Here is a 12,946-nt window from a genome sequence, read left to right on the forward strand (position 1 = left end):
CTCCATAGTTCATCTCCTGAAGGTGTCACCACAGGAAACACAGGGCCAGTGAAAAAAATCAACTCTTGGAATTCAAGAAGGATTTACTTCTGAGAACTAGGAGAAAACTTGTCAAATGATCTGAAAAATGCTAACAAGTCAATTTTTTTTTCTTGTAGTGTTGGTGACTGAATCCAGGGCCTCATGCAGGTTAAGCAAGCAACTCTACCACAGCCCTCTAACAACTCATTTGATAAAAATCAATCAGCATTTTTGTTTTTTTAGAAAATGGTCCAATGAGCATTACACCTGTAATCTCAGCACTGTGAGGCTATCCAGGAGGATCACAAGTTCAAGGCCAGCCTAGGGTTCAAGAACCTAGCTCAAAAGAAAAAGTCCAGCAAACTAGAAAAGTTAACATGTACAGTTAACGTGAGGATAAACATCCCTCTAAAATCATAGAGACAGGGTCCCAGAGGCTCCCCAGAATGTGTGAGGACAAAAGGAGAAAGGTAAGTGTGGCTGTCACCCCAGTGCCAGGACCCAGCAGAGGACTTGATGCCAGCTACTGCTCCCACTACCACCCAAACAAGCTCAGCCCACTGCCAACGAGAACAAGACAGAGTTCAGTGGAGTGGCTGGCTTCAAATACGTTTTCAAAAGACCCAAGAGATTTCTTCTAGGCAACCGAAACTACTTAGGAAAAAACCCTTCGCCCGCAATGCAAGACACAAAATACTCTGGAATAAGATAAATAAAAATTGGTCAGATCTTAAGCACAGCAGGCCTGAGTGCATAAAGCCCTACTTGAGGCAGAGGTCCAACCTCACACACACCATGGCTTGCAGACAAGCACTCTGACTGCAGTTCCGATCAACCCTCCTGCTGGCTTTGGGAGGTAGCTCCATTAATAATTGCCTCACTTATTCACTTTACATGATGTGAGGTTGTGTTGTTAGTGGTGCACACCTGTAATCTCAGCATGTGGGAGGCAGAGGCAGGAAGATCTTGAGCTAGAAACCAGCCTAAAGCTACATAGAGAGACCCTGTCTCAAAAAAAAGAAAGAAAGAAAGTATAACTACAGGTGCTGGGCAGGTGCATGGAGTCACCCTCTTGGGTTGCTGGGGAGAAACATCTGAAATGCCTGAAGCTGGCTCATGCCTGCAATCCTAGCTACTTGGGAGGCTGAGATCAGGAGAATCGTGGTTTGAGGCCAGTCCAGGCAAACAGCTTGAGAGACCCCCATCCCCCATCTCCAAAATAAACAAAGCAAAATGGACTGGAGGAGAGGCTCAAGTGGCAGAGGGCCTGCTTTGCAAGCTTTAAACCCCAAGTTCAAACCCCAGTCCCATCAAAAGAAAGAAAGAAAGAAAGAAAACTGCAGTACCTAGCAAAAACCTTACAACCTACTTTGAAACCTGTCTGAGTAGAAAATATTCACCTGAATCAAGCAGGCAGAAAGGTCTTCTTCCTGTCCTGTTCCCTCCCCACCCCCACACAGAGTGAAAATCACTTTACTTCCTGCTCATTTTTCTTCACTTCTTTATGGAAAAATCCAGTAAATCCCAGTGTGATTCTTGGTTTTTCCCCTTTGAGCACAAAAGATGGCATCTTACAGCCATGGTTCTGCCCTGACTTTTCCACCAACCCCACACCTTAGAGATCTCCCAGGTCTGCAGAGGAACCCACAGCCCTCACCTTGAGCAGGCTCATGGGACAGCTGCTCCCATCTTCAGCTCCTACACACACTGTGTGTGAGTGACATTTCCACCAGTCTGGTTCCCACAGCTTCATCGAGAGATCCCAGAAGTACAGAGATTTGGATTTTTGCCAACATGGCAGTTAAAGAATGGTATCTAAGCATAAATAAAGCTTAAATTTTATAAAACATGTGACCCTGAAATTCTTTCCTACAGTAGTCATAGACATGGCAATGACCCTACTACAAAGCTGTTCAATGCAGCAGCTTCTAATACAAAAAAAATTTAGCAAGCCGGGTGTGGTGGTGCATGTCTGTAATCACAACACTCAGGATGCTGAGTTCAAAGCCAGCCAGGGACACTTAGCAAGACCCTGCCGGCGTCATCATCACAACCACCACCTGACTGCTCTATGAAAGAGGACTGATCTGAATTTGATAGCTAGCTGCTATGGTTGATGTGGTCTGTCCCTGCCAAAACTCACGTTGAGGCTCACTTCCCCAGTGTAAAGGTGTTCAGATGGCAGGTCTTAGGAGAGGCCATCAGGTGTTCGGATGGATCAGCGCTCTCTCATGGGATGACATCAGTACTCGCCAGACTGGATTGTTCAAAATGTGCCTGGACTTCCCCCAGATCTCTCTCCCACACACCTCTGGCTGCTCTTGCACTTGCTCTTGCCATTGGTGCGGTCCCCCAGGTTGTATTGTAACAGCCAGGCCCTCGCCAGAGGCTAACCAGATGGCCTGATGCTGGACTTTCGGCCTCTGAAACTGAGCTAAATAAACCTCTTTATAAAAGTTCCCAGTCTCAAGTCTTTCGTTATAGCAATAGAACACAAACAGAAGTTACCATGCAAAGGAATATGACTCTACAAACTTACTCCACAGAAAGATGTGCACATCCAGTAAAGAAGTTGCCCAGGTCCAAAGTAATTCTAAACTATGAAACTACGGAAGAAACACACTAATAAAAACACAATGCACATTTTTTTAAACAACAAACACACCTGTAAGTTTTCTATCAACCAACCACCACAGGACAGTTCAGGGTGGGAGTTAGATAGTGGACCCCCAGAAGATATGTCCATGTCCCTGGAATTCATAAACGTGACCTTACTTGGAAACAAACTGAAGATACAATTAAGGATCTGGAGATGAGGTCCCACTGGATTCCCCAGTGGCCCCTACATCTAAGAACGAGGGTCATCAGGAGAGGCAGGAACTGGAGTGACACAGATGGCCAGTGGGCAGCCTCGGGAGGCAGGGCAGGCGCTTCCCAAGGGCACAAAGGAAGCACGGCCACTGACCCTGGACTACAGACTTCTGGCCTCCAGGTCTGTGAGAGGATCGATGCTGTTTGTGGTCATTTGTTACAGCAACTGCAGAAAAGCAGCACGGCTGTTGTTACCTGGTGTGGGGTGCTACTGTGACGAGTATCTAAAACTGTGGGAATGGCTTTGGAATTGGCAACAGACAGAGACTGCACAATTTTGAAGCACATGACAGAAAAGCCCAAGACTTCCTGACCAGACTGCTGGTAGAAATATGGAGGTCAAAGCCAGGCACAGTGGCTTGCACCTATAGTCCCGGCTACTCAGGACACTGAGGCAGGAGGACTGCTTGAGCCCAGGATTTCGAGTGCCGCCAGGACAGCATAGAGAGACCCCTCACTGAAGGAGGAGGAAAAGAAAAAGGAAGGAAGAGGAAAGGGAGAAGGCAGGAGGGAGGCAAGCGGGAAGGAAGATGGGGAGGAGGAAAAGAAGGGGGAGGAGGCGGAGGAGAAAAATAAGTGGTAATATGGAGGTTAGATGGCCGGCCCAGCCTCAGAAGGAAATTAAGGAACACGTTCTTGGACAGGGAAGGAGATCCTTGTTCTGGGGTTGGATGACGCTCTGGGCCGTGCAGGGCTCGCCAGCAATGAGCACTTTTAGCTGAAGGGATCGCTAAGTGAGTTGCGGCTTCTTCTTGCTGCTTATCTCAAAGAACAGGAAGAAAGAGAAATTGAAGAAGGAACTGTTGAGCAAAAAAGGAACCAGTGACTTGGGAAACTCATGGCCCATTCGGATTGCAAAAGGATGCTAAGGTTGGGAGGTCTGCTGTTTGAATGGGTGCTCCGGACTGAAAGCCACACGTGACGGGACAGCCTTTTACTGAAGAGAGCGGGAGTGTGACTCACAGGTCCATTCAACCATCTCTGCAGAGCCCCCAGAAGACGGAGATCACCCAGAAAAGCTCTGTGGCCAGCCCTCCTGTTGACTGGCTCTGGTGACACAGAAGGGAGACCCATGGGTTTATAAGAACACTGCCAGCCTGGACCAAAGAGGCCAGAGATGAAAAGGAGACAGAGGTGCTAGACATCTGAGATTCCACAGGCAGGAACAGGGTGGCAGGCCCAGTCAGCTGCGAGAGCCCTCTGAAGAGAACACAGCAGTGTGGCCATCATCCCCTTCCCGGACCTTCCCGTGCTTCAGTGAAGCAGTAAATGCCCTGTCAAGAGCCAACTGCCCAAGCAGAGGACACTAAACCCAAGTCCCTAAAAGACAAGGGAGAGATGAGGGAGAGGGAAGCAGGCTCACCAGTCTCTGAAAGTGCTGCCCCCCAACCTCTGCCTCCCAAAGACCCCTCGGCACCTGGAATCTGACTTCACTGTGAACAGTCTGGCTGGGATCCCCAATGTCCCTCAGCCTCTGGTCCCAGGAACTCTGTAGGCCTGAGCCTGCTCTCCAGGCAGCCCTCCCCAGGCTCATCATGGCCCTCTCCTTTACAGGGCCACCACCACCCTCAGAGTGGCTCTACCACCCCCCAGCCCACTGCTGTGATTCCTCTGCCCACTGCCTCTTCTCGCCAGCCCCAAGACTCAGGGGTCACCAGGCTCACAGCCTTGGCCTTCCCTACTGTGGGCTCCAAAGCACTGTCCCCCAGTCTTGCCTCCTGGGTGGATCCAGCATTTTCTGGCATCTTGACCTGTCTCCATGCATTCCTGTCTTCTCCAGTTTCATGTGCCCACAGCTGAACTTCGGTTCTTCCACCTTCCCATGACCTCCATCCCTCGTTTGCTCTCCATCAACACTGCCACCTGCAGGGCCTCCCCTCCGCAGCCTCTTGGGACCACTAAGGAGTCTTCCCAGCAGGCCGGGATGCCTGTAGAGTCCATCTCAGGTCCACCTGTCCCTCCCATACATCCTAGGGCTACAGAGGTGCAGCAAGACATAGACCCCAATGTCAGGAAGCTGAATTTGGTGGGAGCAAGATGCTAAAATCCTCCTTGCAACCCACAAAGCCATACGCAGAGCCTGGGGGCATTAACACCCAGAGTCTCACGCACACCTTAGCCTAAAACAAATTTCATTAAGTTTGAGGGTTTTTTTTAAAGTATACCACTACCGGAAGAAACTCTGAACAAATTCTTTTAAATGAAAGTCATTCAAAGCACGGCCTAAAATCCAAAGGTCACAGGATAAAAGATGAGTGAATGTAAAAAATTGATCAGGCTGGGCCCAGTGGTACAGTCAGTGGTCCCAGCTACTCAGGAGGCTGAGACAGATCACTTGAGCCCAGAACAGCCTGGGCAACACAGCAAGATCCCATCTCAAAAAACAGTAAAACTAAGTGGAAAAAATAGAAAGACACCACCTACAGAATTAAGCCAAAACTGATCTAAGGTGTGAGACACAAGGACAGCAACTGGGATGCAAGAGATTTTGAAGAAACCAAAAAGCTGTTTCATGATCTGGGTGATGACCACAAGGCAACTTTGAAATTTAAACAATGTATGTATAATTTGTACATTTTTCTGTAGAAATGTTATACTCCTATGAAAAGATTATTCAAACTAGCATGCTGGGCACACCTGTAATCTCAGCAACACAGGGGGTGTAGGCAGAAGCTATCAATCCAAAGTCATCCTGGGAAAAAATGTAGGATACCCTATCTGAAAAGCAAAGTAAAACAGGAGTTGTAGAGTGGCTCAAATGTTAGAGCACCTGCCTGAAAGCTTGAGGCCCTGAGTTCAAACCTCAGTACCACCAAAAAAAACCTCAGTACCACCAAAAAAACCAGGCAACTCAAGGGAGAAAAAAAAAGCAAGAGGTCAGTAACTCTGACAGTCAAAGAATGCAAATTAGGTCAAATTAGAATTTTTTTTTTCATCAATCAGACAGGCAAGAGACTGAACAAAGTCTATTTTGCATCTGTCCGACTCATCTAGCCAGAGAGCAATCTAGAAATGTGGCCTTTTAAAATAATAAGTCCATTGTCCACTACAAGTGTCAAGTAGGGCTGGAGGACTGGCTCAAGTGGTAGAGCGCCCGCCTAGCAAGCATGAGGCCCTGAATTCAAACCTTCAAACCCCAGTGCTGCCAAAAAAAAAAAAAAGAAGAAGAAGAAGAAGAACAAAAGAAAGTTAGCTGGTGCCAGTGGTTTACCCCTGCAATCCTAGCTACTTGGGAGACTGATATCAGGAGGATCAAGGTTCAAGGTCAGTCTAGGAAAATAGTTTGAGAGACGCAATCCCCAAAATAACCAGAGCAAAATAGACTGGAGGCATGGCTCAAGTGACATCTGCTTTGCAAGTCCGAAGCCCTGAGTTCAAACCCCAGTCCCACTGGGGAAAAAAAAAAACTTAAAAGGTGCTGAGGTCTGAGGCTCAGTGGTACAGCACTAGCCTGGCATGAGAAGGCCCTGGGTTTGATCCTCAGCACTGAACAAAAAAAAAGAGAGAGATGATTTCAGAACTTTTGGGCTGGGGCATGGCCCAAGTGGTAAAGTATCTGCCTAGCAGCCTCAGCCCATGAGTTCAACCCCTAGTACTACCAAAGGTAAAAAAGTTAACACCATGCCTAAGGCCCTGGGTTTGATCCCTTACACAACAAAAACAGAAACAAAACAAAATAAAGAAGTGAAAAGGCAACCCATATGATCAGAGAAAATGACTTGTGTATGGAGAATAAAAAAGACACAACTCAATAGGTTTTGTCTGTTTGGCAGTACTGGGGTTTGAACCTAGGGCCTTGTACATGCTAGGCAGGCGCTCTACCACTTGAGCCATGACCTCAGCCCACAATAGCTCCTTTGTTTTTAAGTCTAAAGGATCTTGCCAGGTGTGGTGGCGCAGGCCTGTGATCCCAGCACTCAGGAAGTTGAGACAGAAGGATCTCAGATTCAAAGGCCAGCCTGGACTACAAAGTGAGTTCAAAGCCAGCCTGGGTTACACAGCAAGACCCAGTCGCAAAGAAGCAAGGGCTGGGGAGGTGACTCAGTGGTAGCGTGCTCGCCTAGCATGTGCGAGGCACCACGCACACACATACACACGCGCACACACACGCTACCACATTGGGTAACACCAAGCGCTGGCAAGCATGTGAAGAACTGTGAACTTCATGCACTAGGGCTGCAGCCATTCGGAAAACAATCTGGCAGGTCTTCAAATGGTTAAATATAGAATTACCTCACAACTCAGCCGTTCCACTCCTAGGTATCTGCCTGAGAGAAATAAAGACATACGTCCACACAGAAATGTTTACAGTAACAGAATTCATGCTAACCGAACGTGGAGACAACCCTAATATCCACCGAGTAAGCAACGCGTAAACAACACAGAGTATTACTCCACCAGAAAAAGTGAAGTGTTGGTACACACATGCCACCAGGAACCTCGAAAACACTATGCTGAGTCAAAGAAGGCAGACACAAAATTGCATGAGGGCATTTATATAAAACAGTCAATTACAGCCCATCTACAAGCACTGAAACTCAGCAGACCAGTGTTTCTGGGGATGGGTGACAGAAATGCTCTGGAATTGACTGTGTTTGTGCACCTTAAATGGATGAGCTGCAGGCACGTAACGTACGTCCATAAAGGCACCGTTAGAGTGTAAGGGCCATAGCTGGCACACTGTAATCCCAGATACTTGGGAGGCAGAGGCAAGAAGACTGTGAGTTTGAGGACGGCAGGAGCAAAGCTAGGGAGAGCGGGTCTCAAAAACAAAAGCAAGAGGGCTAGGGGATCAAGTGGTGAGCTGCGTAACAAGCAAGGTACTGGGTTCAATCCTCAGCACCATTAAAAAAGAGAGAGAGAGCCAGATGCTGGTGGTCACACCTGTAATCCTAGCTACTTGGGAGGCTAAGATCGGGAGGGTCAAGGTTCCAGGCCAGTCCAGGCAAATAGTTTTTGAGACCCCCATCTCCAAAATAACCAGAGAAAAATGGGACAGGCAGCGGGGCTCAAGTGGTAGAGTGCCTGCTTTGCGTAAAGCCCTCAGTTCAATCCCCAGTCCCACCAACAATAAATAGCAGACAAAATAAAAAGGTCAACTTAATCAAGGATGAGACAGAAACCCAGCGACTCCAGAGGAATCGCACTTCCCAGTCCACCTTCTCCCCAGACCAGTCCAGGAGTCCCAGGTGGGAGCCTCTGTCCCTGTCTCTCTTTCGCACCTGCACACACACACACCCGGTGACTTAGGGCAGAGGGCGACTCTTCCTTTTCCTTTAGATAGTTCCACAGTGTGGCTTCATTTGTTTCTTTTGTCTTTTTGAGCATGTTTCATATTCAACAGTAAACACAGGCCACAAGTCCTCTCCAAAGAGACCCAACAACCACCAGCCCGCACCCTGCCAGCTGAGCTCCAGCCACGGCACACGCTTGCTACCATGCATTCATTCAAGCACCAGCAAACAGTCAGGGATGTGGGGAGTAGTGCTGGGGACACAGATAAGGGAGCACAGCAGAGGGCAGGGACACATGAGCCACAATGGCACTAGGCAGGCCAAGGCCTTCCCGGAGAGGGAGAGCCCCCCTCCCACTAGGCCTGCCTATGGACACACTGACACATCTTCCAGTCCCATCTTCTCCCCAGATCAGTCCAGGAGTCCCAGGTGGGTGCCTTCTGCAGGCTCCCCATCCCTGGTCCCACCCACTCACCAACAGTACTCACCCCTGCCCTCCCCTCTCACACCAACTGTCCCCATCTAGGACCACCTAGCAATCCCATCAGCACCCCCAATTCCCACCCTGTGAGCTATGCTGTCTGTCACTACCTGGCTCCTATCCATGACAAGTGAGCCTGAAGTCTCTATCCCTGGGTGCCCCAGCCCTCCTGGCTGGCCCCACTCTCTGCCCTGCACTTATGCCATGGTTTCATGATGGGTCTCTGCCCCATGTGTGCTGCCCTGCTAGGGGGAATTCAGGTTGTTCTCTCTTGACCAGACATCCCCACCTCCATTCAGCTGAACCACAACTCCCCCAAACCCACCCTGCCTTCCCACAGGCCTCTCCAAGCTCCCTCAGCACAGCAGGGTGGCCTAGACTCTGTGAACTCCCCCAGACCAGGGTTGGAGGCCAAGAGCAAGGGCGCCTCTCACAGGTGGGCCAGCTGGCTGTAAGTCACCAGCCCCCAGCCCACAACAAGGGAGGTCCCCTTTGGTGGGGAACCTAGAGCTCTCCTGCCCCTGACCCCAGCCCTCTCAGCCCCATAGGCATCTGCTCTGGATGGGGAATGTTGAGTGGCTTAGGCAGACAGGAAGTTTAAAAAGTCCTAGGAGGAGCAGTGCCCTGCGGGGAACACTGGGGATTTCCGGGGGAGAGCCAGGAATGACATGTCGAGGGAAAGGCCTGATAGGTTGTACAGGGGAGTAAAGGTCAGGGCGAGAGGCAGAAAGTGAAGGTGGTATCTGTAAGGGAGAGGCTGGGGGCAGAGGGCAGAGACTTTCTTCAGTTCAGGCATAGCTGGGCAGGGGTTCCTGAGAGCAAGTGGGACTTCCTGCCCTCCACAGAGCAGGTAGGTGTTGAGCTGGGTCCAGGAAAAGGGCATAGCAACCTCCCAACACCTCACAGGCTGGATCAGGCACCATGCCTCACTGGGGACAGCCCTCTACCCCAAACTCCTCCACCCCAGGGACAGAATGGAGAACAGGGATTCAACCCTTCAGCAGCCCAAGGGGCCCACTGGGAACAGATCTAGAAGAGAAATGGGACACACAGGGCACCTCTGGCCTCTAGGGTACTCCTTGCCTCAGCCTCAGCCTCCAAGCCCCTCACCCATGCCCTTCCTGGATCACAGAGCCAAGGAGACTGGGGGTGCCCAGCATGCCCTCAGCCCCTGCACTCCTGTTAGGATTCCCAGGCTGGCACTTGCTGCACACACAGGCAGCTGCACCATCACACGACAGTTCTCCTTCAGGCAGGCGTCTCTGCGCCCACAGCAGGAGCTGGGCAAGGGTCCCCACTGCCTTCTTATCATCTTCCAATGCCAAACCCAGAAGACACACATGGGCCAGGATGGTCCAATGTGTCCAACAGCAAGCTGAGCGCCCAGGGGGCTGATCTGGAAGAGAGCACAGGGATGGTGCCAGGAACCTCCAGAGATCGTCAGGACACTTCTGGACCAACAGGAAGCCCTTACTCTGGGAAGGCCAGGATGGCTTCAGCACCACACCTGGGACAGGTTCTGGCACACCATATACCCAAGCAACCTGACCAGACCAAGGAGGACTCTAGACAGAAGCACTATTCTGCATTAGTAACCTCTTTTTAAACAGAGTCACTTCATAAACGGTTCTGTCTTGGGTTTGCCAGGAGGGTGGTGGCCTAGGTAGGTGATTTGTTACCTGCCTTGCAATGTCTAGGTGGCCCCTCAAGGACAGGGCCAGCGGTGAGCATCAGACTGACCCTCATACACTTGGGTGCAGTGGTCAAGCTTAGGAGCTCACTGTCCCAGGAGTGTCACCATCCACCGCAGGTGACCTAGGCACACGGGCAAACTGGTCAGCCACAGCACTGGCAGAGGCCCAAGGAACACATCCACTGTGCCCACAGCACTGTGAAACCTACCCTGCCTGGGCAAGGTATGGGGTGGAGAGTGTACCCAGGGCTCCAGGCGAAGCCCTAGCAGGACCTCTCTCCCTCAGCTGCCCTTGGGGGCAGAGCCAGCAAAACCAGACTCCTAGAGCTGGAACCTGTTCTGCTGAGCTCTGCCCAGCAGCCCCCACCACGACCCTCTCCAGCAGCACACACCCAGGCCTCTAAGCCTTTGTGGGCTGGGAGCCAGGGTCACGTCCATGCCTGCTCCAACCCTGAGCCAGGCAGTTGGGTTTCATCTGGCTGACAGTGGCGAGAGGGCCTGGGAAGATCTGAAGGCTCCAGGAGGGCATGGAGCAGGGCAAAGGGGCCTGCCAAAGCCACACAAGTGGTTAGCAAGACACTCTGAGCTTCCTCTGGAGGGGAGGGAGAGATTGTTTCCAAGTTACAAAGATTGGATGCAATGGGATTCTCTGCCAAGGAAGGGTGCAGCCCAGGCCCTGGCCAATTTGGGGAGGTGAGGAGAGGCAGAAGCTATGCCAACCCAGCCCCATGGGCAGGTGCCCCAGAGGAGGGGCAAGGGATGGCTCAGCCTTGACCCACGTGTCTGCTGGGCACAGACACCGGACACTGCCCTAGACTAGCGGACCCTGACAAGCCCTGCGCGCCCCCGCCCGCAGGGGGCCCACCCCACCCCACCCCACCCACCCGAGCCGCGCGATGTCCTATTAAGGTCATGGGCTCCGGGGTTCAGCGGAGCGCGCCTGCCCCTTTGCTGGGCGCTGACGGCCGGGCTCGAGGCGGGTGACGGGGGACTGTGGTCTGGGCAACGATCGGGATGGCCGGGTGACGCTGACAAGGTGGTCAGCGGCCGGCTGTCAGGCTAGCGGACCTGGCGCGGCCCGAGCGCCAGGGTGGGCGGGCAGGGACTGGTGGCGCCGTACCTTTGTACTTCTCCCGCACCTCCTCGTAGGCCTGGATGAAGTCCTGCTCGTCAGGCAGCGGGCCGGACGTCAGCAGAGCCGCCATGCCGGCCAGCGCGGATTGCGTTGGGCCGCAGAGCGTAGGACCGGCCTCCAGCCCGGGCGGCTGCACTGCCCCCGCGGCCGCGCGCACCGCTTAAAAAGGCCGCCCCCGCCCCGCCCCCCACCCAGGATGCCCCACGGGCGGGGCGGGGCCGTCCGCCGGAGAATCCGCGGGGCAGCTGCACCGGCTCCCGGGCGCCCCTCGGCGGGCTCCAGCCTCGTCCCACGCGCGTCCCGCCGGCGCGCGCCCGACCCCGACCTCTCCAGCTCCCCGGCCCCAGCCGGCGGCTTCACCTGGCCGCCCCCGGCCCCTCCTCGCTCCCGTGCCGTTACTTAGAATTCTCCCATTGCAGCACTGGGGATCGAGTTAGTACCTCTAATATATAAAGAGTCCGTAACACACAACAAGAAAAAAAATTCAAGTGCGCAGAAGAGATCTGAAGTAGGCAATTGACAGAAGGGGGAAAAAAAGCCCTTGTAATTAATCAAAAGGCAATTGTTTTCTATCCATGAAATTGGCAACACTGTCTCCTAGCGTCCTCCTTTCTGGACGCCATCCCCCTCCCCATGCCCCGCCAGCAGAAGCCTCCCCCCTCCAGGAATCAGCCCCTAAGAGAATCGCCAGAGGGCAACAGAGTGGCTAGAGGCAGTGGACAATGAAGACCACCACAGCCAGCTGCACCCCTACCCCACCCATCTTTAAAGGTCCAGGAGTGGGGAAGGGCATTCGTGATTCCAAGTAGGAAAACGACTCCGTTCTTTAAAATCCTACGTGAGATGGAAAGCCCAGAAGGCCAGGCACAACCCACAGGGCACCCTGTGAGAGCATGTCCATCGCTCCTATCTGCTCCTCTCCCTCTGCTTCCAACCATAAAGTCCCCATGCCGCATCTGACCTCCAGCCCGATCCCTCCACGCCCTCCACCCTCCCTGCCTTCCAGATGCCTCATCATCTCCTAGTGATGGAATGAGATCAGCACTGCCTTTCCAGCACATCGTGCCCAATGGCCTCCAGTCCTAGGTGACCCACTTCCCAGAGGAACACACTGCCCTCCAGATAGCCACCCTCCAACTGCCCGCTGCCTCCCGCTGTGCCTTCCCTTGGGTCTTTCCCATCCTCCTCCTCAGACTGGCAGCTCCTGGAAGGCAAGGATGGACCCTGGCTCAGGGAGAGGCTGGGGCTCTGGCTGACCCAGCATCCCCTCCGGTCCTACTCCTATGCGCTTCCACCCTCCCTGCAGACAGCCAAGACTAGGGGGCCTGGTGAGAAGTTTGACCCTGGTAGCGTAAGAAATTACCACCATCACATCTGGACACTGGAGCCTTGTCAAGAAGTCACTAACCGAGGGGTGCAGGAAAAAGCCGACCTCAGCCCTCCCGCAGCTGCCTGGGCCGGGCCAGCAGGTGGCGCTGTGCTGCCTACCTCACCTGGGACAGGAAGGGCCC

The 12,946-nt window shown here is 52.7% G+C and overlaps 1 protein-coding gene across 9 annotated transcripts in view; it reads right to left on the minus strand.

Moving 5' to 3' along the window:
* Nucleotides 1-12,946, minus strand: part of Plec (plectin) — a 57,510-nt gene that overhangs the window by 42,942 nt on the left and 1,622 nt on the right. For 3 of the 9 annotated variants that reach the window (XM_074069413.1, XM_074069408.1, XM_074069406.1), the window contains exon 1: nt 11,421-11,572. The exons of the other annotated variants lie outside the window; for them this stretch is intronic. In XM_074069413.1, the coding sequence (XP_073925514.1) occupies nt 11,421-11,505 (85 nt within the window). In that variant the 5' untranslated portion in view covers nt 11,506-11,572. Of the gene's footprint in view, nt 1-11,420; nt 11,573-12,946 lie in introns of those variants that run through there. 9 annotated transcript variants of the gene reach the window in all.

The sequence above is a fragment of the Castor canadensis genome, chromosome 3 (assembly GCF_047511655.1).
Source record: "Castor canadensis chromosome 3, mCasCan1.hap1v2, whole genome shotgun sequence".
In the NCBI taxonomy this organism is placed as follows: Eukaryota; Metazoa; Chordata; class Mammalia; order Rodentia; family Castoridae; genus Castor; species Castor canadensis.